Genomic DNA, 26,988 nt, shown 5'->3' with positions numbered 1-26,988 from the left:
TCGTCGAAACGCTTAGTGCGAGCTGGTGGAATTGTGATTGGTGTATGATTAACAGTGGACTTACTCATAAATTATGTACAATCACTACTGCTCAAATATTCATTAAAACACACGAGATCCATTTTCAAATCGGGCCACTTCTTGTAAACGCTGAACGCACTTTGAAACTATATCCGCGGTCGAAGTTTAGTTTTGCACCGTGGTTTTGCCAAAACATTTACACCTGACGCTGACTTTTTTTTCACTACCTCCAACTTCTATGTTTTTCTATGAATGCTATTATGTTTGTGTTAATAAGCGAATTTTTGTAAAAAAAAATTATGCATAACAAGGCAGGTAAATGACCACAATCGCACCTGATGTTAAGTGGAATGCAGTCTAGGATGGTACATATCTGCCCTGGAAGTGCCTATTCACCCTCGCCTAGAAAAGGCCCGGATTATCGTCTTCGGGAAATGATAATTCTTAATGAGAATAAAGATTATAAACCATGAATTTGTCCGCAGCCGTCGTCGCCCGAGCGCATCTCGTACTGCTGCCTGGCGCGCCGCGACCGCGCCTACAACGAGGCGCGCCACCGCCACCGCCTCATCGCCACCACCACCCGCCTGCTCCAAGAGAAGGACATTCACGAGTGAGTCGCGCTCTTACCACATCTAAAGCCTGGTCCAGGTGCTCACGGACCAGGCTTTAGTAACGTATTTATTTAACGCAATCTATCAACGCTGTTTATTGTTAAGTCATAATAATATGTGTTGTGTCAGGCCAAGTTGTTCGCATACAGAAATAAAATTAACTGGGGTGCGGCCTCGAATCCTACTATGGATAAATCTTTGTTTGAGATAAAGTTAAAAGATAAAGATATTTTTATTTATCAGAACGTGTGACAATCAATATTGCAATACAGAAATATATTTTTGGTGATGATGAATAATTACGTCTCTCTTCGCAAACATAGGATAAGATAATTTGCTACCTCAATTGACGAGCTTTGCAGTGATTTAATGAAAACAAGTGACCCCTTTAAAAACAAAATTCCTGTTATGTGTTTACCATAGCGTAGGGGTCACTTAAAACTTAGGGATTGATCGTAAAAACGGGCATAAGTTTAAGACCCATGTCTATGTAATTTCCACCATTACAATTGTCACTTAATACGCAACAACAATTTGAAATTTGAATTTGTCGTCAGCGCCAAGCACGGCGGGCCGCCGTACGGCTGCGGCTGCTGCTGCCTGCACCTGCTGGCGCTGGCCCCGCCGCGCCTGGCGCAGCGCCAGCACGAGCTGCTCAAGAGCGTCGAAGCGCTGCTACGTCCGAAGGTGGGAAACGAACATACTTAACGCTGTCACACAACGCTCCGCCTAACTACAAATTCAAAAATTAATGAAGTCGGGTAATAACGCTCTTGTAAGCTTATGAATGGGGGCTGTATATTATATTGCTTTGAAATCAATGTTGATTATTTGTCAATTAAAAATTGGAGCGAAATATTTTTAACAATATTAAATCGACTCCAAAAAAAGAAAAGATATCTTGAGTTTAGCATCTATCTATATTTGTTTGTTCGTTCGTTTCATCCGAAAGACGTCCACTGCTGGACAAAGGCCTCCCCCAAGGATTTCCACGAAGACCGATCCTGCGCCGCTTGCATCCAGGCACCTCCCGCGACCTTCATCAGATCGTCGGTCCACCTAGTGGGAGGCCTGCCCACGCTATGTCTTCCGGCTCATGGTCGCCACTCAAGAACTGTCCTGCCCCAGCGGCCATCAGCTCTACGAGCTATGTGCCCCGCCCACTGCCACTTTATTTCTGCGGGCTATGTCAGTCACTCTGGTTCTCCTACGAATCTCCTCATTTCTGATTCGATCACGTAGGGAAACTCCGAGCATAGCACGCTCCATCGCCCTATATTTGCTACTTAGATCTTTCCTACTCAGTTGGCTTGTTATCTGTATGTGACGTTTATAAATCTATACATTGCACAATAATTAAGTTCCGACTAAATATTATTTCAGGATAATCCACCAGAAAAAGCCCATTCGAGCAACAGTGGTACGTACCTACCAAAAATAACAGTTTTTCTTTTTATTATATTCTTTGTGTTTACATGTTATTCTAATAACTTGATCCTTTTCGTAACATACACAGAACAATCAAGAAGGCCGCGTGGATCGCGCAGTTCCACCGAAGATGAGCGCCTCGTGATAGACATCGCGGAGGTAAGCAAACAGTTTATAACTTTGCCAATATGTTTGTACTCATCTTTATGAGGCTCTTATTTTACTGCTAATTGATATTTACATCTTTCATAACGTCTATTCGCACATTATAAAGGTAGGAAGGCGCTGGACGCAGGGCGCTACCAATCGATCAACGTGGAAATCATTGGGGGAGGCCTATGTTCAGCAGTGAACGTCTATGGCTGAAATGATGATGATGATGATTGACACAAATAAACAAAAGTTTGATATTAGATACTCGTAAAATAATAATCTAATAATTAATTGTGTGTGACATTTACCAGGTTGAAAAACAAACGCCTGTCAGTAGAAAACGAAGCAAATCTGTCGCCGAGTCCAAAAAGAAGAGGCCAAAGTCAAAAGCAGGGAAACGGAGAAAAAAGAGTAAAAAGACAAACAAAAAAGATATCAACTTGGAACAAAATACAAAAGATATCGAAGCGGAGCAACAACAAAACAAAAACGATGACAAGGAAATTGAAGCGGAACAACAGAACAAAGAAAAGCAACAAAAGAATAACGATTACAAGGAGTGGATGAGGCAGAAGAATTCGCACAGGAGGTTCTTCGAGCTGCGCGGGAGCGGCAAGGACAAAAGCAAGAAGAGAGCGGCCGACCACACCTACGCCCTCGACGAGGCTAAAAAAAAAGCCGGAGACGAGTCCAATGCGCTTCACAACAGCGACAATGCAACCGCCAACGCAGCCGCCAACGCAACCGCCAACGCAACCGCCAACGCAGCCGCCATCGCAACCGCCAACGCAGCCGCCAGCGCAGCGCCGGCTGAAGAGTCTCAAAGCGTTTCTAGTCAGGAACCAACTCCAATCGCGGCAGTCGAGTCAGTGCCTCCGATAATAACGCACGTGGCCAGCCAAGCGCCGGCTCCGAACCAGATCGTGGTGGTGGGCTCGACGCTGCTGGTGCCGCCGCTCGTGCCGCTCCCCGACACCGGCAGCAGCTACTACATGATCTACCAGGAGCCCAGCACCAGCGCCGTCCGCTCGGCCCCGACCATGGCCATCGTACCTGTGGCTATCGACCTGCAGACGCCGCAGGCGCAGCCCGCCGACCCGACCCCTGAAATCACTGAGCCTCGAGCGAAGACCGAAGGGCAGACGATCTTCCGCGAGGACTTCAGGCAGCAAATGGTGAAGAATCTGTCTCTGCTGTGTGGAGGGGGGGTCACGGAAGTCGTCAAAGACGATGAGGAGACGCTTCCGAAACCCGACGAGGAACCGTCGACGAGTGAACGAGCGCGGTCGCCGAGGATCTTCGACGAGCTGCCGTCGTCGTCGAAGAGCACCGACGAGTTCCGCAGAATAGCGCCGGCGCTATTCAACATGGCCGCCGTCAGCCACGCGGCCGACGCGGCGCCCAGCACGCCCGTCGATGACGACGACGACGACTGCGTCATCACCTCCGCGCCGCCCAAGAAGATCATCATCCGGACGAAGAAAAGTAAGTCAATGATTTGTAGTTTCCGGGCCTTTTCAAGGCGAAAGTGAATAGGCACTTACAGGGCAGATATGTACCATCCTAGACTGCATCCCACTTAACACCAGGTGCGATTGTGGTCAAATAATTAGCAGCGAAATAATTTACATCCGTTGTATTTTTTTTTTTACTGTATTTGCCAATATGGCGACTGATTGTTCTTCTACATTTATTTCTGCTATTTATCCTGACTGCAACGCAACCACAACGTCAGAAAGTGCTACACTTTTAAGTCACTTCTTGACGTTACGGGCCTTTTCTTTTGAATTTTGGCGCGCTTTATCTGTAAAAAAAGTAAAAAATACAATATGTCGAGAATTTTTTCCCCTAACATCACTATTATGATGAGCCCACTAGTAAACAAGCATATCAACGGTGAAGTGTCAATAAATAATAACTTACATTTATGTTTTATTGCATATTCGTGCTCAAAATGTGGTTATGCACATGAAATATTTCAACAAAACATTGAAAACTATAACTTTCGGAACTCACTTGTAATACATTAAAAAAAAATCAAAATTATTAGAATTACGAAATGAAACGTAATTTTTTGCCTTGTGTAACTTTTTGTAGATATTATTTATTTAGTAGGTATTTGGACTATTTGGCTTAGTAGGAGGGGCTAACGGGACTATGCAATACAAATTCCTAACATTCTTTATTTAAAAAAAATGGTTTCGTCAGTACCGGCGGCGCGCGTGCAGTTCCTGATGCCGGGCGCGCTGGCCCGGGAGCCGGCGCGCCACGTGTCCACCTTCGCGCGCGGCGCCGCCTTCGCGCTGCTGCGGCTCGACCGGCGCCGGCCGCTGTGGGCGCCCGCCGGCCGGCTCGTGCTGACGGACGCCGCCGTCGCCTGCCACCACATCCGGTACGACACTAGCCCGGGACCGGCGCCACGTGTCGCTGCTGCGGCTCGACCGGCGCCGGCCGCTGTGGGCGCCCGCCGGCCGGCTCGTGCTGACGGACGCCGCCGTCGCCTGCCACCACATCCGGTACGACACTAGCCCGGGACCGGCGCCACGTGTCGCTGCTGCGGCTCGACCGGCGCCGGCCGCTGTGGGCGCCCGCCGGCCGGCTCGTGCTGACGGACGCCGCCGTCGCCTGCCACCACATCCGGTACGACACTAGCCCGGGACCGGCGCCACGTGTCGCTGCTGCGGCTCGACCGGCGCCGGCCGCTGTGGGCGCCCGCCGGCCGGCTCGTGCTGACGGACGCCGCCGTCGCCTGCCACCACATCCGGTACGACACTAGCCCGGGACCGGCGCCACGTGTCGCTGCTGCCTTCGCGCTGCTGAGGCGATACGGTTTATTGAGGCATGCTGTAGAGGCGGCCAATGGGGCAGCAAAGTTCTGGAGTGGAGGCCACGTACCGGAAAACGCAGCGTGGGACGTTGCCTGCTACCTTTATCAGGTCGTCGGTCCACCTTGTGGGTGGTAAAGATAGCAGGAAGGCGCTGGATGCAGGCCGCTACCAACCGTGCGATGTGGAAGTCATTGGGGGAGGCCTATGTTCAGCACTTTCTGTGGCTGAAATGATGATGATGGTGCTGCTGAAAAGGCTCCCACTCACATTCCGTCCGCATCACAGTTAGTTATCCCAGGGTTTCCCAATTTTTTTTTGCCAAGGAACCCTAATTGATTATACTTTTCCTAGCGGAACCCCTGTACTACTCCGCCCGCACGCCCTGCCTCTCCCTTGCGTAAACAAGTCTCGGTGCGCGCGAACAACGTCGGTCACGAAACGTGGGATAATATTTTTTACGGAACCCTTGCGGCCTTTCCACGGAACCCCAGGGTTCCGCGGACCACTTTTCGGGAACCGCTGAGTTATCCTATCGATTCGAGTGCTAGAGGTGATCAGTCGATTGCAATAACGTTTCCTCCGTGTTGTGGCAGGTACTACGTGATCAACTGCAAGACGTACAACCGGCCGGTGCCGGTCCACTTCGAGAAGGCGCGCATCAAAGTGCGCGATTTCGCGCGCGCTCCGGACGCGCCGGCCCCGGACGCGTCCGAGCCGGACACGGCGGCGCCGGACGCGTCCGCAGCGGACACGTCTGCGCCGAACAAGGACACTTCGGTCTACGCGGAGGACGTGCTGGCCGACTCGAAACTTTACAAGAAGCTGTCGTGCGACCTGCCGGTGTACGCGTCGGTGAGTTATTATTTCATATAAATCTTCGTTATTTAAGCTTAGGAAAACAATACGTTCATTCAACCGTGCTTTGGACCTGTCTGTAAACATACATTTTCTGATAATAAATAAATAAATAAATAAACCGTATCTTCATAGCATTAGGTTCAAATTGATGTTCTGTTGACCACTTGAATTCCTGAACCAAAACCTGGTTCCCTGTAGTTTGCCGTATAGCACTTCTACTTTTCCTTTGGGTATCGAGAGACGCGACGTTAATATTAAACGAGCGAACGTTGACCCCCACCTGTGTAATTGAGTTTTACCCCCTTACTTATAAGTTACACGCACTTTAAACACTTGTTTAAAATTTTGTATGGAAATTTAATTTTAAACAACAGTTTTCAAATACAAAGGATTATTCCATTTTGTGTCCTCATTTGACATTGGAACCATTTTTTCTCACCCAGGTGAATCGATTCGACTAAACTAAGTTCAACTAGGAATTGATTCACCCAGGTTTTCGCATTTGTTTACCTGGGTGAATTAATTCCGAGGCAAACAAAGGCGACCGCTTTAGTCGGCTCAATTCACCTGGAAAATTAGCTAGGCGAACGATCGTGTAACTTTCTATCAGTAACGAGGTAAATGAGTTACCGATGGCGATGTGTGCGTATATTTTTTAACAAGGCAGGTGTTCGATCATAATCGCAACTGGTATTAAGTGGGATGCAGTCTAGGATGCTCCAAACCTGCCCTTTAAGCGTTCAATTCCTCTCGCCTCGAAAGAGCCGAATTATAGTCTTCGAGATCTTTCTCGAAGCAGCATTCTTTCGCACATTCTCCGAAGGTGAACCTGTAGAAAACCGATATTAAATGAGGTGTCCGGCCAGGTGCTGACGGCGCTGACGGACGCGGCGTCGGGCATGCTGCTGCTGGAGGCAGGGCTGGCGCTGCGCCTGTACAGCCCCACCACCGACACGGTGACAACCCTGGAGGCGAGGGAGCGCGCCATCCGCTGCCCGCACCCCGCGCTCGCGCAACTTCTGGTCAACAGGTGAGAGAAAACATTGTATACAGGGTGTTAGGTAAATGGGTATATGAGCCGACACTAGCCCATGTTAACATGGTCATATAAATGGTATGGTGAATTCAGAAAATTGATATCTTCATTTTAATTATTTTAATTTTCATACAAATCGGATTTTATAAAATTTATTTTGTATGAAAATTTAAAAAAATAAAATGATGATATCAAATTTCTGACTTCACCATACCATTTATATGCCCATGTTAACATAGGCTAGTGTCGGCTCATAAACCCATTTACCTAACACCCTGTAGATCAGGGTTTCCCAAACTATCTATGGGTCGCGACCCAGAGGTGGGTCCCAAACGAACATTGAGATGGCCCTGCCTGTAGAACGACACATCATCCTACCGATCCAACCGCTGGGCGGCGGGCGAAATTTCCTATAGGTGGGTCCCGAGTTTGAGTATTAAATGAGTCGCAGCCCAGACAACTTTGGGAACCACTGGTATACATCGTTTCATCCACAAAGACGCGCCCCACCATTCTTCCGCTAATGTTTGACTTTAAGTGTTATCGGTACACGCAAAATCATCCATGAGCGCACACGCACACTACAATAATGCCTTACGGATTGCTCGGATCGAATTCCCCGCACCCCGCGCGACCGAGACAAAAAAAATTGGTGGGGAGCGGCTTCGTGGATGAAACGATCTGTACAAATGAGACTTTACACATTTGGAATAGGTTCAGACGAGACAGCACATCAAGGTAACACGGTAGCTTCTTATGTCCGTAGTAATTGAAGTGATTATTGTGCAACAAAAATGGCTACAAACTGGCTGCCACTTTGGTTCAAAATTAGACAAGTTATGTACGCTGATCTCTGTTGTAGTCTTAATGAGGATATTGGGAAGAAAAATTTCGAGACGGTATTGGTATTTGTATTTTCTCACACGCAGTAGGTATAGTGTCGAGTATTGTAATGGCCGAGTGCGGACCGAGCGATAGCAGCACGCACAGATGTAGCGCCATCTATTTTTCATTGTATAAATTCGCTTGTCCCGACTCCGGTATGAAGTCGTTCAAAGAAAAGATAAAGAAGCATAAATGGCGCTTTACAGTTGCATATTTAAATAGATGGCGCTAAATCCGTTGTTTTACAACAGAGGATTTTTTATTTTAAAAATTAAAATAAAGTAAGAGTTCGAAGTTGAGCATGGACTTACCTCTTTTGTAATATTAGTTCCGATTGGTTATTGCGTATGCGAACACAAATGTTCAAACCTTATGTGTTCTCTCTAATTTATCCCTACCGCATGTTACACAAATGCGTTTTTCTTTTTCAGTTTCAACGAGCTCTCCCCCAATCCTGCCTGGACAGTGGACCCAAGTGTTGTAATGTAAATGTTCAGTTTTTATTCTTTACACCATTACCAATAGTGGTGATCATCATTGATATTATGACGAGACAATTGACAAAAATGAAATGTTTCGTTACATTGACTTGAAATAAAGATGACGAATGTCTTATTGTTTAACAAACGCTCAAGGTATTATTAATAAATAAGTTTATGACGCAGTTTTTTGTACAGCAGAGAAATATTTGTAAGCATAAAATGGATGATTCGTGTATCTTTGTCGCCATTTTAACGTGTTGTGTGTAGTCTTCAGTTTCTTATTCTTTTGCATACATTGTAGGTATGAGTTAAGTATTTGCAACGGTTTCACATAAATTTAAATTCTTATAGAAAGAGAATAAGAAAATAACATACATGTATAAGTTAAAAGTAAATGATCTGCGCTAGGCTAAAAATCATAGATCATTGTCAAAGTACTGACTCGAATTAATCTGTGTATAATACCGATTTGTTAAGTTTATGTTATAGTTTTAAGTTAGTAATTTAAGAATTAATTTCGGAAGGACTTAAATGCGGATATTAAAGAGATAAAACATGGAATTTACGATAAAATCTTACAGGATGAGTTTTATGTTTGATTCCAATTCCTATTTTTTTGAGTTGTGACATTTTTTAAGCGATGTGCGAAATTTGTTTTTTGTTATTTAGATACGTCCCTTTTTTAATTGCATATTCCATGATGACTGTACCCACGTGTTTTGTTTCTATTTCAGTGATCAAAATCAAAGATTAAGTGTAGTTTATGATTATGTACCTACCCACCAAAATATGTGAATGCTTGAAAAGTGTATGGAATGTATTGTGTAAATGTATTATAAAATAAAAATTATAAAGACTCAATCGTTCGATTAATTTTTCGGAAGTTGCAAGAGAAAAAATTACTGCGTTAATTCATATCATTTGAAAAAAAAAGTCGCATTTTTTTAAAGTAAAACACGTCATCAATAAATAATACAAGTTTATTATAAATGTACAGAGGGCGTGGTCGACGCAAGTCATTTTATACAATCAAACACCTAAATCCGTAACTAAACGAGTATAAATTATACAAGTACGTAAAATATAATATAAATTTTGAATAAATTAGCCAGTCTCGTGAGGTGGGAACAGAAACGCTGCGAACAGTGAGGATGAGCAAGCAACTGGAAGTTTTAATATACGCCACGTGACGTCATAAAAGTAAACATTGCACTGTATATGCATTATTTTGAATCTTAAATAACGAGGGACAAACCAAAAGAAAAAAACAGTTAACAAAAAGATGAAAAGACTACGCTTATTGAAATGTAACTCTAAAATGAACTACAAGATGATTTTAAGGCACAAATCGTATTGATCAAGTGAATGAACACTAAATACGAAAATCTAGATTTTTATATTCATATACCTACCAAATGAACATACGAGTTCCTGGCACAAAGGCTTCATATTAAATAGATTAAATACTGGACTTGGTAATAGATGCCACACAAGCTGGCTGCCCCTTTTGTTGGGTAAAACTTCCTCTATTTGCACATACAAACCGCGCAGCGAAAAAATAAATTCTAAAATGATCGCAGTAAAATCATTAAATCAGTCTAATAGTTCCCCTTAACAACTAATAAATGGGTAATGGCGAATTAATGATAGATTACAAGTATTTATATAAACGATAGTTGTTTTGTGACGCTATTTTGTTTGCTGAGTTTTATTTTATTTTTCTTTATTCAGGAAAACACAGTTGGGTTTGGATTGTTTATATGGACCTTAACAGACCAGTTATTAGTTAAATAGATATGTAAATAAATAATAGTCCCTTCTCTTTTGTACCTGGTTCGTAAAGTTAGTATATTCTAAAACTTCTAAAACAAAATAGCGCCGCGAAAGAACTAGAGCAGAAAAAGTCTGCATCAACATGAAAGTCACAATAATATTATAATGGAGTTATTAGGTGCCGCGGGGGCAAGATGGAAGAATACAGGAAGGTACGGTTCCAGTGCGCACGATTACTTTACAAAAACAATTTTTTTGTCACACGGGCCAACCTCCAGATAACTTATCTGAAAGATAAATTAGATACATTGTGGGTTTTTGCATAGAAGCATGTCAATATGTCTTTGTTTCTTATGAAAATATACAAAATAGATGGCACATAATGTTCTAACGTTGTTAAGTAATCGTGCACAACTGCATTAACAAAAAATATATCCTAACCTTTTTAAACAAAAAGATATTCTCACTATCAAATAAAACGTCAGAAAAAGGTTTCAAGGTCAATATTACATCTCAAAAGGAAAAATCGATTACTAGCAAAAGATCGAAAAATTGTATAACCTATCAATTCGAGCGCAATTCCTGGTTTGGTCTCGATTCATGCGTGCAGTCGTCAACACGTCAACTTGCCACAAACGACATCTTTCAATTGAATTTGAATCTTACATTGATGCAATACAGTTCAGAATCCATTGACATTGTGTGGATGTTGACCTGCTGCCGAGCGCACATTAACTACTTACAAATACAATATAATCTTAAACAAGTTCTATGTACACGAGCACGTTCCGAATCAAAATGCAAACGTTAAGATCAAAATAGAAAAACGGAAACTCGCACGAGGAAATAAATAAACCTTATATTTATCTTAGGCTTCTCTTCGCGAAGGGAGTTTCATACTGATGAACAGAACCATGACATCAGATAGCATTTTGGTATTGCCATCGCTTTTATTACCTTGAAAATAAGAACGACTTGCACTGCAGCTGTAACGCTAGGGCGTGTAGTGTCCATTATGCATGAATCACAATGCATTATAATAATCAATAGTGTGTATAGTCTGGTCTCTGAGCACGTAGAATTTTGTCCAATGACCCCAAGCTACCCATCCTTATCGCTCGCGCGTAATTATGTTGCTGTCGCGACTGTGCGACGGACGAGCGATAAGGATCAGAGATCGGGCTTTAATTACATCGAAGAGCTACATTTTAGACATGAGATCATTTGATTGTTTTACTAAGATTTTAAGTCGTACAAAACATATTTAAGTACAATATCATACCATACAATCAAATTTATTTATTTCCTCACTGAAGCTTGCGCGCCACATTAATATCAAAAAGTCCATATTCGATATCAACCTTACGACGTTAGTGTTAAGGTACAAAATATTTACAAGTGCAGTATACTCGTCCTATGCTAAGTAAACGTTAGTTATATTACAAAAATGCGGGTGAACGCGGTGTTGTCATCATAGCATTCCATTTACCCTATTCAATCAATACAAAATCCAATAAAGTATTTTTAATTTATCAAATGTAGGTAGAAAATGGCGTCATATAAACCTTTTAATAGATGGCAACACCGCGCCCGCCGCCGTTGAGCGCAAAATGTTCAAAAACCAGTTCGTGCGAAGTTTGTACAAACGTCAAGTATCAAAACGCTACAGTATCGTACACCTTAACTATCTAGATGGCATATTGGGCGTAGGGTGAAACTACTCAGAATATCAGTCTCACCGTTGTTGCCACTGTATTTTTATCATTGTGACCTTGTAATACAGTTCAAAATGCATAGAAAATATTTTTCTAAATACTGTCAACATATGCTCTTCTCCATTGAGAAATCAAAAATTATCTTTATCACAGTGCAATAAGAAAGTAGACTATGATATTTAAAGTAGTTTCATTCAACGCAAACTACAAATCTGAGGATACATCGCCCGACCAACAACGGAAGAGGCAGGGGTTTCACTACACTAATCTTTGAACAGTTTATCGCTCGCAGTGAAGCCCCGCCTCTACGCGGCCCGGCCCATTTACAAAACCTAACTAAGCTACCTGAGGACTATTTGACTAGTTCTTTACATTACATACAAATGCCTGCTGTCCGACGACTTGATAGTGCGGAATAGACCCGGGGCTAATGCAATATGAACTGTAGGAGCCAAGTTGAATGTTTTACCAGTTTGTCAGTAAAAATGGCACTTAACATCTTGCATAGTATAATGCCAGTGGCAAGTACATTTTCTCATGGTTAACTACAACAAACGTCAGCGACTGCTGAACCACTGTCAATTGATCATTTATTAAATAGCCCCGCCCCGTTGTTACCACACATTTCCTTTGCTTAAATGCTTACAAAAATAATAAAATCTTTCACTCAGGCAAGACAAGATTGGCTACGTTTATCCTAAACCACCATTGTACTCACAATTTATAAAACTTATACATTTATACGTATCAGTATAACGGTGGATTAAGATACAAGATTCATTGGCGACTTTTCGATGTCTACAAGTTTTAGTTAAATGTATAAATTGATGTTAATCAACTAATAAAATTGGTTATTCCTTAACCTACCAAATGTCTTTGTATAATAAATTCCTAAACAATTGAAGCCTAAAATTAATTCTTAAAATATAATACAAGTTATATATTTAATGAATCACATTTATAAACATAACTAAGTATGTAAGCGGAGATAGAAACGCCGTCGCATTTCTTAGCCTTGGTTCGACTTGAATTCAAAGAGATTTGTTTCTGGATTCTAAACATCATTCAAGTACCTAAATATGTAAGAAACAAACAATATCAAAAGAGTTTTCTAACATTCAGCGTAGTTTAAAACTTATAATACTATTTTGTGCCATAAAAGATCCAACTTTTGTTGCCGAGCCTAGCATCCAAGTATAAATTAGCTAAAATACTTAAGATCGCAGTCTTGAGCATTGCGTTGAGCATACGAATTGTAAATCCTCTACAAGTATATGATGTAGTACAGTTACGATTTTACGACAAGAAAAGGTTGTCATCACATCATACAAACCGTTGGTCAAGACAATTTACTAAAAAATAATGTCAAAAGGGAGTAAATTTAGTAAGAAGTTAGTTCAAATCCATTTCTGTAAATTGTCTTTCTGATTGCACAACTAATGTATGCATTCATGCATTTGAATAGCTAACTTGGTGTTGTAGTCTTCCATAAGTCCATTTAATGTTTTGCATAATAATATGCGAATGAGCAGTGTAGATAATTCACCTCACAAAACGCGACTCGACGCGACAAAACGCTACGTGACGCGACAAGACGCTACGCGGCGCGACACGACGCTACGCAACATGTGAAGTCGCTTCTTGTCGCAGGATTGTTGAAACATACTGTGTAGCGTCGGTCCAATCGCGTCCGTGTCTTGTGCCTTTCATCACACATTGCGTTCGCTGATACAGCACACTGTAGTGTTCAAGTCCAATTACAATTGTTACCATCTGACCAGGGGTGGCTCAGTTAGCGTCCATGTCATCTCACAAAGTTATAAGTGTTACCAGATCCGTCGGTAGCTTCGTTAGCGTTCACGTGAGCCTTCACAAGTTTCCCAGAGTTAACAAGTCTCACAGAGTAAGTGTAAACAAGTCCGTCGGTGGCTTCGTTAGCGTCCATGTGACCTCTTGCAAGTTTCACGACATGTTCGCGTTCGCTGACGCAGCAAACTGTGTAGCGTCCAAGTTCAATTATAATTGTTACTATCTGAGTTACCAGGCCAGAGGTGGCCTAGTTAGCGTCCATGTGATCTCACAAGTAAGCGTTACAAGACCAGTCAGTGGCTTGGTTAGCGTCCACGTGACTGTAAATCCGTCAGCCCGACGCATAGTGGCGGTACTCTTTGCGCTAGCAGTGGAACTGCTGTTGCGTGATGGCGGAGTGGTCCTTCATCAATTACAAGTATTACCACCTGGCCGGGGGTGGCCTAGTTAGTGTCCATGTGATCTCACAAGTCTCGAGTAAGTGTTACCAGATCCGTCGGTGGCTTCGGTAGCGTCCACTTGAGCTCTCACAAGTATCTTAAAGTAAATGTAATCCCAGATCCGTCGATGGCATAGTTAGCGTCCATGTGAGCCCTCACAAGTATCCCAGAGTTAGCGAGCGCTCGCTCACAAGTATCCTAGAGTAAGTGTAACCAGATCAGTCGATGGCATAGTTAACGTCCACGTGACCTCTTACAATATTCGCTGACGCAGCATACTGTGTAGCGTCCAACTTCAATTACCGTGTAATTAGTGTTACCATCTGGCCGGGGGTGGCTCAGTTAGTTAGCGTCCATGTCATCTCACAAAGTTAGTAAGTGTTACCAGATCAGTCGGTGACCTAGTTAGCGTCCATGTGAGCTGTAAGTCCAGTTGGTGGCTTCGTTAGAGTCCACGTGAGCTGTAAGTCCAGTTGGCTTCGTTAGAGTCCACGTGAGCTGTAAGTCCAGCTGGTGGCTTCCTTAGAGTCCACGTGAGCTGTAAGTCCAGTTGGTGGCTTCCTTAGAGTCCACGTGAGCTGTAAGTCCAGTTGGTGGCTTCCTTAGAGTCCACGTGAGCTGTAAGTCCAGTTGGTGGCTTCGTTAGAGTCCACGTGAGCTGTAAGTCCAGTTGGTGGCTTCGTTAGAGTCCACGTGAGCTGTAAGTCCAGTTGGTGGCTTCGTTAGAGCCCACGTGAGCTGTAAGTCCAGTTGGTGGCTTAGTTAGCGTCCACTTGACCTATAGTCCGCCGTGTGGCCTAGTGGCGGTACTCCTTGCGCTAGCAGTGGAACTGCTGCTGCGTGATGGCGGAGAGGTCCTTCATGAGCCCCTCTAGGTTCTGCATCTCGCGCTGCAGCCGCTCCGTGGAGCGCGACGGCGTCAGCGGCTCTAATTCCGAGCTGCAGTGAGCTACCGCACCGCCTGGGACAGATACAAACATTATTGCATGTTACGTTGTAAAGTCCAGTCGCCGAGCAGATAGAATTTCGTACAATGACCCCAAGCTACCCATCCTTATCGCTCGCACATTCACTGTGGCCGCCCGTCGCACAATCAACAAACAGATAAGGATCAGTAGCTTGGGGTCAATGTACGAAATTCTATCTGCTTGTCGACCGGACTTAAGTACAGTCAACGTCAAATAGTTCGTGCGTGTCACGTGACCAAAAAGTTGATAACACAACCTTATTCCAATTGTAACAAACAACGTGAATACGTCACGAACATTAATATGGTTTCACAGTGCGCCAAAAAACCCATTTATAGAGAATACTTGAATGACGGAGTGACACACACGAACCAATCACAGAGCTCTATTCAACGCTGTACGTTTGACTTCGCATAGCGTTGAAGCTTCACTTACGCAAACATCGTTTGTGAATACGGATGAAAGACTTGTTGTGAACTTTTTGTTAATTTGGGTGTCACGAACTAATTGGCGCTGACTGTACACAAATCCGCACCCCATATACTGGATAAAAATGTTAAAGTTTTTTCATTCATAAAGAATAGTAGCGCAAACGCAGCGTAGGACGTCCACCGACGACCTGTTAAAGGTAGCAGGAAGGCGCTGGATGCAGGCCGCCTCCAACCGTGCGATGTGGAAGTCATTGGGGGAGGCCTATGTTCAGCTGTGGACGTCCTGTGGCTGAAATGATGATGATGATGAGAGAATAGTAAGCAGCAGTGCACTGACCGAGCTGCAGGCGGTTAGGAAGATGTCCAGGCGATGAACTGGCACTCTTCTTGTAGGGCGACGTCTCGCGCGCACTGCCCGCTGCGAATCACAAATACCAGATATTCATTAGAAAGAAACAAAAAGTATTTATTCAATAACAAATAACATAGATCTTTAAAAATGAATGTACACAATGATACTAAAAAGATATCCGCTCAGCATGGTGTCGTAGCATCTCATTAGATAATGCCACGACGAAATTATGTGAATAGTGACTGAGTGCTTGCGCTGCTTCTTCTCAACACTGGCCCATTTATTGTCCCGTAGCAGAGGTAGGATTAAATGATGCTGGAATGCATAAAAGAGAGCGACAAACTCCTCCCAAATCTATACTTAATATTATAAAGCTGAAGAGTTTGTTTGTTTACTTGAACGCGCTAATCTCCGGAACTACTGGTCCGATTTGAAAAATTCTTTCAGTGTTAGATAGCCCATTTATCGAGGAAGGCTATAGGCTATACAACATCACGCTACTATCAATAGGAACAGAGCAACAATGACAAATGGTGCGAAAACAAGTTTTCACGCGTACGAAATCACGGGCACAGCTAGTGTGTCTATAAAATAATTAAATAATCCTCTATTTTCTGTGTGTATCCTCACCACTTCACCAGTTGACGTAAAATAGGAATCTGTTAATCGCTAGGCTAAAACGGTGGCGGCAACTGGTAAGCGTTCTTCAAGTGGTAGAAGGACTATCGCATTTGTCTTCACTAGGATGGCGCCACTGTAGAGTCAAAGTCATGTGACTCACTAGTGGTGTCAACTATGAAGTATAAAAATTATAGTACATACCAAGTGAGTGCCCCTTTCTTAGAAGTGTCTGCTAAAGGCTAGTCGTTCTACATTACGTAACTTATATCGCTGTTCGTTTCAGTAAAATGACGTCCACTGTTGGACAAAGGCTTCCCCAACAATTTCCATAATGACCGATCCTGCATTACCTGCATTCAGGTACTACTTCCCGCGACCTTCACTAGATCGTCAGTCCACCTAGTAGATGTTGCCCACACTACGATAGCAGCCACACTGGCGGATTGCAAGCATTTCAAAGTGGGGCGGCTACGAGTCGTACGCCGCTCACTCAAGGCGTAAACGTTGCGTATCCGCAGCGTCTTCGCCGCGCAGCCGCGACGCATGCTCCGCTTTAAAAAAGCTTACAACCCGCCAGTGTGGCAGGGCCCTAGCCCTTACGTCTGCCAGCCCGCTGTAGTAAAGTTCAAATTCCAATAAAAATGGATTATACATTTGACTTTGACATGCCTCGCGAGTGCGCCGGCGTGGAGTGCTCCGAGCCGTCCAGGAAGCTGTGCACCGCGCGCGCGTGTCTCTGCAGCGAGCCGCCCGCGCACAGCGCCCGCCCTGCCGAGTGGGGCAGCATGCTATGTATGATACATGCCTCGCGAGTGCGCCGGCGTGGAGTGCTCCGAGCCGTCCAGGAAGCTGTGCACCGCGCGCGCGTGTCTCTGCAGCGAGCCGCCCGCGCACAGCGCCCGCCCTGCCGAGTGGGGCAGCATGCTATGTATGATACATGCCTCGCGAGTGCGCCGGCGTGGAGTGCTCCGAGCCGTCCAGGAAGCTGTGCACCGCGCGCGCGTGTCTCTGCAGCGAGCCGCCCGCGCACAGCGCCCGCCCTGCCGAGTGGGGCAGCATGCTATGTATGATACATGCCTCGCGAGTGCGCCGGCGTGGAGTGCTCCGAGCCGTCCAGGAAGCTGTGCACCGCGCGCGCGTGTCTCTGCAGCGAGCCGCCCGCGCACAGCGCCCGCCCTGCCGAGTGGGGCAGCATGCTATGTATGATACATGCCTCGCGAGTGCGCCGGCGTGGAGTGCTCCGAGCCGTCCAGGAAGCTGTGCACCGCGCGCGCGTGTCTCTGCAGCGAGCCGCCCGCGCACAGCGCCCGCCCTGCCGAGTGGGGCAGCATGCTATGTATGATACATGCCTCGCGAGTGCGCCGGCGTGGAGTGCTCCGAGCCGTCCAGGAAGCTGTGCACCGCGCGCGCGTGTCTCTGCAGCGAGCCGCCCGCGCACAGCGCCCGCCCTGCCGAGTGGGGCAGCATGCTATGTATGATACATGCCTCGCGAGTGCGCCGGCGTGGAGTGCTCCGAGCCGTCCAGGAAGCTGTGCACCGCGCGCGCGTGTCTCTGCAGCGAGCCGCCCGCGCACAGCGCCCGCCCTGCCGAGTGGGGCAGCATGCTATGTATGATACATGCCTCGCGAGTGCGCCGGCGTGGAGTGCTCCGAGCCGTCCAGGAAGCTGTGCACCGCGCGCGCGTGTCTCTGCAGCGAGCCGCCCGCGCCCATAGAGCCAGCTGCGCCCATAGAGCCAGCCGGGCCCGCCGAGTGCGGCAGCGTGCTCGACGCGCCCGCGCCCACGTCGCTGCTTAGCGAGTCGCGGCTATGGATGGAGAGGTTGTTCATTACATCCTTGAAATGTGATAATGTAGTGCCCAGGGAAAAACAAGTCACTCGTAAAATATTGAAGTATTTTGACACAAGAAGCTGCCAGAGTTGTTAACGCAAAAAAATGCTGAGCTCACTTATCAGCAGGACAATCGGGGACTCGGGGTCACTTATAAAAAACGGGACTATTTCCACCTCTCGTGCCCACCGCTGCAACTCCTGTGTAGCCAGGATCTACAGCTTGACCAACATAAAAACCCAACCAATGAAGGTCAAGTTTGTCCCGGGGGAAAGTTAAACTGTCATTGTCACTGGGGTCACTTATAAGTAAGATGTCTACTGTTAAGTCACAAGCTTATTATTACACAGGAGATGCAGCGGTGGGAACGAGAAAACGGTGGGAACGTTTATTCCCGATGTCCCCCACTATTTGTCCACCACTGGTGGACATCCAGAAAAAAAGTTGCAATGTCCACCAGTGGGGGACAGCGCTACTGAAATTTTCCCGTTGGGCCCTACTGGTGGACACTGAGAAGAAATGAGTCGCTCTGTCCCTCAGTGGTGGACATCGAAACCAAAAAAGTTCCGTTGTCCCCCACTATTTGTTTTGTTTTCATGATTATTAAAAAATAAACATTTTTATTTCGTATCAAATATAATTCTCAGTTTTTTAACATAATATGAAGTTGACCTTCGTCCTTGATATTAATAGCAATCTTCTAAATATATAAAAGGCGAAACTGACTGACTGACTGACAGATCAACGCACAGCCTAAACGGCTAAACGTAGGCACTTGAAATTTGGAAGGGACGTAGCTTAGGTACCGTAGAGGTGCACTAAGAAAGGAATTTCCGAAATTCCCACGGAAACGGGAATTAGCGGGAAAAACGGGATTCACGCGTACGAAGTCGCGGGCGGCCGCAAGTAATATATAATATGATATTAACAATATTCATAGAAAATGCGGTATTATTCTACAGCAATTAAAATAAAAACAAAAAACTTTTTAAAGTGTATTGATGGGCTACCTTTCCTATTTATGTAAACTTTTTCAATTTGTCGTGAACTAGATCCTGCAATTTCCGACATTATTACAGATAATAAGTGCAAAATAGTAACATTACCGACACAATAATTTCTGATAACATGAACATTGTGGGTAGGTACTTAGAAAATTAAAAATGACAAAACCATTCCAATTAACGCACACTTCGGGCACCTTCGGGCGTCAGTATTAATTAAGGATTGTTTTAAACTATAATAAAAATGCTTTAAAAATGTATGTATTATAATTATTAGTTTAAGATTTACTTAAAATGTTTGTATTCAAATTCATGAACACAAATATAATAGTGGGGGACAACGGAACTTTTTTGGTTTCGATGTCCACCACTGAGGGACAGAGCAACACATTTCTTCTCAGTGTCCACCAGTAGGGCCCAACGGGAAAATTTCAGTAGCGCTGTCCCCCACTGGTGGACATTGCAACTTTTTTTCTCGATGTGCACCAGTGGTGGACAAATAGTGGGGGACATCGGGAATAAACGATCACCAGGATACCACCGTTGAGCCACTTATCAGTCAGACACTAAGCACCTTTTTTTCACAAAGTACATATTTCACTGATGTTAAGTGTGATGCAGTCTAGGATGACTATGATGGAGATGAAGTCATTATATTAGTACTCACTGCGTGTAGTGTCCTAGCGGCTCGTAGGCGACATAGTGTCCTCTCTCGCGCGCCGCACACGCGTAGATGTCGCCACCAATAGAAGGTGGCACGCCTCACGATAAATTGAGATGAGATTCTCAGTCGTATACCCAATGTTGAGCCAATTTTTCAGTCAAATACTCACTGCTGAGCCACATATCACTTAAATACTTCGCACTATGCCGCACAAAACAGTAGCCTTATTCACGTAACATAATTTCAACGACAACAAATCACTGAATGCGATCCTATCGAGTAATCGTTCTATCATAATTAACTTTTTAAAAAAATAAAACCGACTTCAAATGCGTGTACACAAAAAAAAACTAAAAATTAAAAATATTGCTTTAAAAAAAGTTCATCCCCAATTTTCCACCCTTGGGGGTGAACTATTTTCTTCAAATTCGCATGAAACCACCCTTTTGATAACACCTATTCAACAAAAAAATAATCGTTCAAATTGATTTATAATCGGCGGAGATATTGCGTATAAAAAAGTTCATCCCCAATTTTCCACCCTTGGGGGTTGTTTTTTCTATTATTAAATTTAAATGGGACCACCCTTGAGGTATTACCTATACGCCGAAAAAAGATTTGTTCAAATCGGTTCATAATTGGCGGAGTTTATCGCGTAACAAACATAGAAAAAAAAAACATACGGGTCGAATTGAGAACCTCCTCCTTTTTTGAAGTCGGTTGAAAATGACCCTTGTGAATTCGGATTTGGAACTGTTTTTCAATGGGACGACTTCTGAACGTCAGCGAGGTCTTGATTGTCAAAATACGTGAATTAGGCCACTGGTATTTGACTGCAATCGCACTTGATGGTAAGCGAGATGCAGCCTAGGATGATTATGATGGAGATGAAGTCAGTAGATTAGTCCCCACTTATCAGCAAGTATAATGGAGGGAAGTCGAACCTTAATTTCGAACTCCTCCTATGTTCTTCTGATTAATTTCGTTGCGGGTCCAATGACAGTTTAACTTTCCCCCGGGACAAACTTGACCTTCATTGGTTGGGTTTTTGTGGCGGTCAAGCTGTAGATCCTGGCTACACAGGAGTTGCAGTGGTGGGAACGAGAGGTGGGAATAGTCCCGTTATCAGCAAGTACTCACTGCGTATAGTGGCCGAGCGGCTCGTAGGCAACATAGTGTCCTCTCTCACGCGCCGCGCACGCGTAAATATCTCCTCCAGTGGAAGGAGGCGCGCCACACGCCGCGCCTAAAGGACACGTGCCGCCGCCTACGGACAAACATTCACTTTATTAGTAGTACTTTTGTTTTAGGTCGATGAATTACCCAGATTAAGAGAATAGTGTAGTCGGACACTTCGTGTTCAAATTTTGAAATGCTTCGAGCCCAAAAACCGATAACAATCGGAAGTCGACCAAGGCGAGGCGAGGTTGTTGTGCGTGTTTACATTATCTTCTTCATCTTCAGCCAGTTTTGCGAGCAGTTTAGCTAAGGGTTTAAGTGAGTTTGTTCCGGCGTTTCTTCTCAGCACTTGTCATATATTTGTCTCGAAGCGCTGATAGGGCCCAAAAGATAAGGAGACATGTAAAGTGCCCCATAAGGGCTACCTTTTTTTTATTTACTATATTTTGACGTTCATAAGTGCCACCAAGATTTTGATACGTACAGTAGTCGCGCTGCGACGCGTGCGCGGCGTGCGGCGGCGGCGGGGCGTGCTGTGGGGCGTGCAGCGACGCCAGCGACGACTGCGGCGACAGTAGCGGGCCCACGCCTGACAGCAGCGGCGTGCTCTGGGGAACACAATTAAATAGGCAAATGTCAGCACACATGTTAAATGATGTTCATTCCTCTTTCATTCATTCTTTCAATGGAAATGCTTTTGGCGAAAACTTTACCATGTTTTCGGCGAGGACACGTTTGCTAAGTTCAAGTGACGTTTTCCCATACATTTTTTAGCAGTGATAGCACTTACCGCTAAAAGGACACTATTTTAGCGGTAATACAGTAATTAAAATAATAATTCAAAAATTGTAAACCCACTTATAGTTATTGCGACACAGGTCTGCGAGCCTAGTGCAATAACTACTGCTGCCTTGTATTGTACCTAGCTTTTTATGAAAATAAATATTTTATTATTATTATCTTTTATTCAATTTTCTTTCTTATTTTTAATTTTTTCTTTTTACAATGTAATTATCAAAAAATAAAAATACATTATTATTATTATTTCGACCAAACGCCCCGAATATATCCATTTTGCAACCAAAAGGATTCAATAATTGTTGGACATTTTAAAATTGATGTTTAGATCGAGAACAAGTCTTTGCCCATCAATGGGCTATTTACCTGATCAGGAACGTTATGTCGCGGGTGTCCGCGCCGCTCACATGTCGACGTGCAGCCCACGCCCACGCCCACTCCTACGCCCACGCCTGTCATCGCTGTTCACAGAGAAAAAAAATAGTTATTTCCCTTTTTCGTTATTCTTTCGGCTGATTAATTTTTTAGCGATAAACCCATCCTTTTTGTTCCATTGCGGTACATTGAAAAAGACAGCATTTTAAAAGTCCATAAAAAATAATTTAACCATCGCGACCAAAAGTTTCCTAATTTACCATGAAATCTTGTTCTATCGATGAATAAAAACAAAAACATTTAATAATTTAAAAAAGGATAAATACCAAATCAAACAAAACAAAAAGCCAACAAAAAAAGCAACTCAAAAATAAACGCACGCGAATAATCGCACGCGTCGCGGCGCTCGTCGTAGCGTCGCGGGTACGCGTGTGATGCCTGCGACGCGCTCGCGCACGTGCCGGGCGACGCGCGCGACACGCACGACCCGCACGAGTCGCTGCCGCCGCGCGACGAAGGGCGTAGCCCGTCTATGGGGGTAGGGGGAAAAGGAACAAAAATAATAAGACAAAACAAAACAATAAACACAACAAAAAAAACCTTTTTTTAAAGACAAAAAATAAGCTGTATAAAAAGAAAGAAAGAAAAGGAGATTTGTCACAATCGATATTTTAATCGTAGACTGGATGAAATGCCACAAGAGTCACCACGTGTCCACGATTTTAGCGCGTCCTGTTGAATAACTTTCCATTTCTGGCTAGCGCAAGGAATGTAAGGCCCGGTTTCCACCAAAGCGGAGCAGTGTTGAGCCGTCAATTTTTTTTACAATTTGACACCGGCAGTGGCGCGGCGCGGCGTGATGGAAATAATGAAATCTGATTGGTTATTCAAAACACTTCTTTTTCTGCTTCGCTCCGCCTTGGTGGAAACCGGGCCTAAGCCAAATCCTCGTATTTTTGGTAAATAAGAGAGGGTTGTGCTCTTGCAGTGGAAACTAAATACCTGACAATCATGAAAGCCAGTGTGAGGAGTGTCCCTCCATTTGTACCTATCTAGTAAAGTCGAGTGGGTAGTCTTCTTGCAGTGGAGACTCAATTCCCTGATAATGATGATGAGGCATCATTATCAGCATTGCCCTGCGTGCCCAAAAACTGCACGAAGGAAGATTTGATGAATACTACTGACAACGCCACTCTTGGAGCAGAGTTTTAGGCCGACTCTGTGTAGGTTTGTTGTACACACGACAAGAAGGAGAATGATGATGATCTCTTGCACTCACCGACAGAAGTGGGTATGTCATTTGCTTCTGCTACCCTTCTAAGGTTGTGCAGACCAAATGACCTGATAATTTAAACTCTTAAACCTTTACCTGGTAGTGGCAGAATTGTTGCCACCATATTTTGAACCTTATTGAGAAAACGTAAGGTACAAAACTAATTAAAAATATTTTTCTCTATACCAGTTAAAAGGTTAACTCACCGACATAAGTAGGCACGTAGTGTCTGGAGTCGAGCGAGGCGGGCGGCGGCTGCATGCGCGCCGGCTCGTAGTCGGCGGGCGGCGCGCCGCGCGGCAGCGTCAGTGTTGACGATGCGAGGTTCGGCGCGTCCACGCTGCCTGCCGATACTGCAAGCGAGGGAACGTTGTAGTTGTGCTTAATTTCCACCAATGACTTTAACTTAATTGTAAATTTGTTCATAATAGGCTAGTTTCCTAAAAAAATTTTTTTAGTCCGTCATGTTTAATATCAAAAAATATTGGACACATATATTTTTATTTGTCAATCTAACAAATAATTACATAGTTATGGTGCGTTGAAATTCCGCACGACGTCACAACGTGCGGCACTTTTATGCAAGCATTGACGTCACGGGCCTCTTCTTATGAACTTTGGCGCGCTTTATCTCTTTAAATTTTCATTAGTTTGAAAAAGTGAAAAATACGTGTAGAGTATTTTTTGATAAGTTAACTGACGGACTAATTAAAACTCTTGCTTTTTGACCCAGGAAACATCCCTATTGTTATTTTTAAGTGTACATGTTGTTATGTAACAATGTTGGTAGACCTAATAAATAAATAAAATAAAATAAAATAAAATGAGAACTGCGGGGTTACTCCGAAAGACGTTATCCGAAGTTTCGAATGTTGCCACCCCTTTCTCGCAAAGTGAGATGCCAGTGACAGATGACCCGAAACTACGTTCCAGCGTTTCGAAGTAACCCCACTGATTTTAGGCAGCATCAGTGTGGATGACGCCAGGTTGGGCGCGTCCACGCTGCCCGCTGATACTGCAAGCGAGTTGTAGCATGATTCAATTAATTCAGTTCCAGAAACTGATTATAGGAAGGGTAAAAACCTGCTTAGACGGCGGATTCTTGTACGCAAAGGACAACATCCCTTTATCGTGAAAGAACATACCACACGGTATTGTTTTAATATCGTGAATCGCAATTTTCTGAGATTACACAGAAGTTCGCTTTTTGCTTTACTGCTCTTTATCACGCATTTTTGCTTTTGGCCTTCATCTCACCTGATGGAAGTGATGACCAGGCCGAAGGTGGAAAAGAGCTTCACCTGGAATGGTTGGAGGATTCCAGGTGAAGCTCTACCTGGAATCCTCCAGCCATATGAATTGGCTATCTTACCTCTAACTGCCAGAACACAACAATGGTGCTAACATTGTTGCTATGGCCATAGACTTATGTAAGATGGCGGTAGCTAACTAGTCATCATCATATCAGCCATAGGACGTCCATTGTTGAACATAGGCCTTCTCCAATGATTTCCACAATGATTTGAGCTTGCATACAGCCTTCCTGCTACCTTTATGAGGTCATCAGTCCACCGGTGGGTGGACATCCTAGGTTGCGCTTTCCGGTACGTGGCCTCCACTCCAGAACCTTGCAGCCCCATTGGCCGTCAGTCGGGTAGCAAGCCAGGCGGCCTTTTAATGGTTAGAGCATTGGTTCCCAAAGTGGGGGGCGCGTCCCTTAGGGAAGGCGCAAAGACATTTAAAGGGGGCCGCGGGCCATCTGTGTACTTCGTTCGTTCGTTTCAGCCAAATGACGTCCACTACTGGACAAAGGCCTCCCCTAAGGTTTTCCACAATGCACGGTCCTGCGCTGCCCGCATCCAGCTTCAATGTGTACTTAATTATAAAAAACCTGCGACCGCTGAGAGAATGCATTCCAGACTGTTCGATACGACCAGGCCTGTTCATCTCCGCGAGTTTACATCGCAAACAAAACACGCACGATTGCCCACCTACAGGATACTATACGACAAGGCCTCACATACGAGCGAACATTGACTCACGCACGCGTATTCTTGTGTATGATGGAAGAAAATAAAGAAAATGGTGTACTAAATACTGTGCAGTATTTAACTGCCTAAATAATAATAAAAACACAGAATGTACTTTTTTAAGTTGCCTCAAGACACTGAGAGGTAAATAAGTAGTTAATATTATTCATGATAATTCATGCTAAAACATGTATTTCCTCCGTCATTTTCCGCAGTTTGGCACCTCACGTCACATCATTTTACCGAAGTCAGCCCTATAGCTTCGGCGCAGTGCCGATCACTGACGTTTGTCAACAAAATGGTGCTTGACTCTTGAGACAGGCTAAATTACACCATATTGTTAATGACATTGAGCATACATTTTTTTAAATACCTTCGCGAATTAAAACTTCTGTACGTAGTACTTATTATTATTCTGTGATACGACCAATAAATAGGAGGGGGCGGATTTTTTTGTGTGCGCGTATCAAATACGTTAGGGAACTCCTAGGTTAGAGAGTTCTGCAAGAAAGGGCTCGACTAAGACAGTGCGGCGCGTACTCTTACTGGCGGAGCTGTGCAGGCTCTTGTCGAGGTGCTTGAGCTCCATCTGGTCGTGGTGGATCCACAGGTCCGGCGGCTTGATGCCCGCCGACGCCGACGACTTCTGGTACGTGCTGCAAACACAACGGTTACAAAGTCTCAATCACGGTTAATAAGTAGTGCACGTCTGCTCGCAGCTTACATACAAAAGTATAAATTGGTTAGTAGTTCAAAGTGTAAGCTGCAAGCTTGCTTACTAAGCGCAAAATGAAGCTACGCTTACGCTACAGCAAATATTCTGAATCTAAAACTAGCGACAGCGCGAGCGCGGCGGCGAGCGCTGTGTAGTGTGAGTGACGCGCGAGTGTAGTGTGTAGTGTGTAGTGCGGTCACCTGGTGTGCGGCGAGAGCGGCGGGCGGCTGCGGCGGCAGCACAGCGACAGCGCGAGCGCGGCGGCGAGGGCCAGCACGGCACACGCGCCGCCCGCCGACGCCCACAGCCACGCCGACGTCGCACTCGCCAGTCCGCCGCCGCCGCCCGCCTCTGCAACACAAACATATTTATTAATACGTACACACCAAAAGATCACATACAATTCATACGCCCGCGACGCATCAACAGCCCTAGCACCGAACGCGGAGCCGTGAACGGGACCGAGCTTATGTAAGAGGCGGCGCCTAGCATTCGCTCGGGAGCCATCGCAACAGCTAAACGATCGCGCGCGCGTCTACTGTTCCCCCGGCTGAATTGATAAACTGAGTGATAAGCCCATACGTTAGTCGTCTAAAATCATCGATAAGATTTTATCACGGCGCGCATCCCATCCCGGCTGATAGACAAAGACTACTCCCCAAAGATCAGTCCTGCTACTTATAAAACAAGTCGTTGCGCGCCTGCA

General features: G+C 44.8%; 2 protein-coding genes across 2 annotated transcripts in view; one reads left to right on the top strand and one right to left on the bottom strand.

Moving 5' to 3' along the window:
* Positions 1-9,166, top strand: part of LOC114366056 (uncharacterized) — a 33,368-nt gene extending 24,202 nt beyond the window's left edge. The window contains exons 19-27 of the mRNA XM_028322821.1: positions 507-634; positions 1,193-1,322; positions 2,019-2,055; positions 2,152-2,222; positions 2,528-3,701; positions 4,425-4,608; positions 5,638-5,896; positions 6,769-6,932; positions 8,255-9,166. Of these exons, the coding sequence (XP_028178622.1) occupies positions 507-634; positions 1,193-1,322; positions 2,019-2,055; positions 2,152-2,222; positions 2,528-3,701; positions 4,425-4,608; positions 5,638-5,896; positions 6,769-6,932; positions 8,255-8,312 (2,205 nt within the window). The 3' untranslated portion in view covers positions 8,313-9,166. The remainder of the gene's footprint in view (positions 1-506; positions 635-1,192; positions 1,323-2,018; positions 2,056-2,151; positions 2,223-2,527; positions 3,702-4,424; positions 4,609-5,637; positions 5,897-6,768; positions 6,933-8,254) is intronic.
* A 4,746-nt stretch (positions 9,167-13,912) lies between these two features.
* LOC114366055 (uncharacterized) lies at positions 13,913-26,532 on the bottom strand. Its single transcript, XM_028322820.1, has 13 exons — positions 26,483-26,532; positions 26,108-26,223; positions 23,744-23,890; positions 22,645-22,794; positions 22,256-22,350; positions 21,611-21,699; positions 21,053-21,196; positions 18,036-18,220; positions 17,900-17,998; positions 17,641-17,726; positions 17,084-17,474; positions 15,779-15,859; positions 13,913-15,003 (listed from the first exon to the last, which is right to left on the bottom strand). The coding sequence occupies exons 2-13, from the start codon at positions 26,154-26,156 to the stop codon at positions 14,861-14,863; spliced, it is 1,659 nt and encodes a 552-aa protein (XP_028178621.1). The 5' UTR covers positions 26,157-26,223; positions 26,483-26,532; the 3' UTR covers positions 13,913-14,860.
* Positions 26,533-26,988: the final 456 nt, after the last annotated feature.

This window comes from Ostrinia furnacalis, unplaced genomic scaffold (assembly GCF_004193835.3).
Source record: "Ostrinia furnacalis isolate ACB-3 unplaced genomic scaffold, ASM419383v2 OfSCF0521, whole genome shotgun sequence".
Lineage (NCBI taxonomy): Eukaryota > Metazoa > Arthropoda > Insecta > Lepidoptera > Crambidae > Ostrinia > Ostrinia furnacalis.
This window is presented reverse-complemented; position numbering and strand designations above follow the sequence as displayed.

Excerpts from the sequence above, each read along its gene's own strand:
- LOC114366055 (XM_028322820.1), bottom strand. The coding sequence starts at position 26,156 with ATGGAGCTCAAGCACCTCGACAAGAGCCTGCACAGCTCCGCCAGTAAG. Across the intron at positions 22,795-23,743 it reads CTACGTGCCTACTTATGTCG|ACGGGCTACGCCCTTCGTCG; the intron begins GTGAGTTAACCT and ends CTACCCCCATAG. Across the intron at positions 15,004-15,778 it reads TCCTAACCGCCTGCAGCTCG|GCGGTGCGGTAGCTCACTGC; the intron begins GTCAGTGCACTG and ends TATCTGTCCCAG.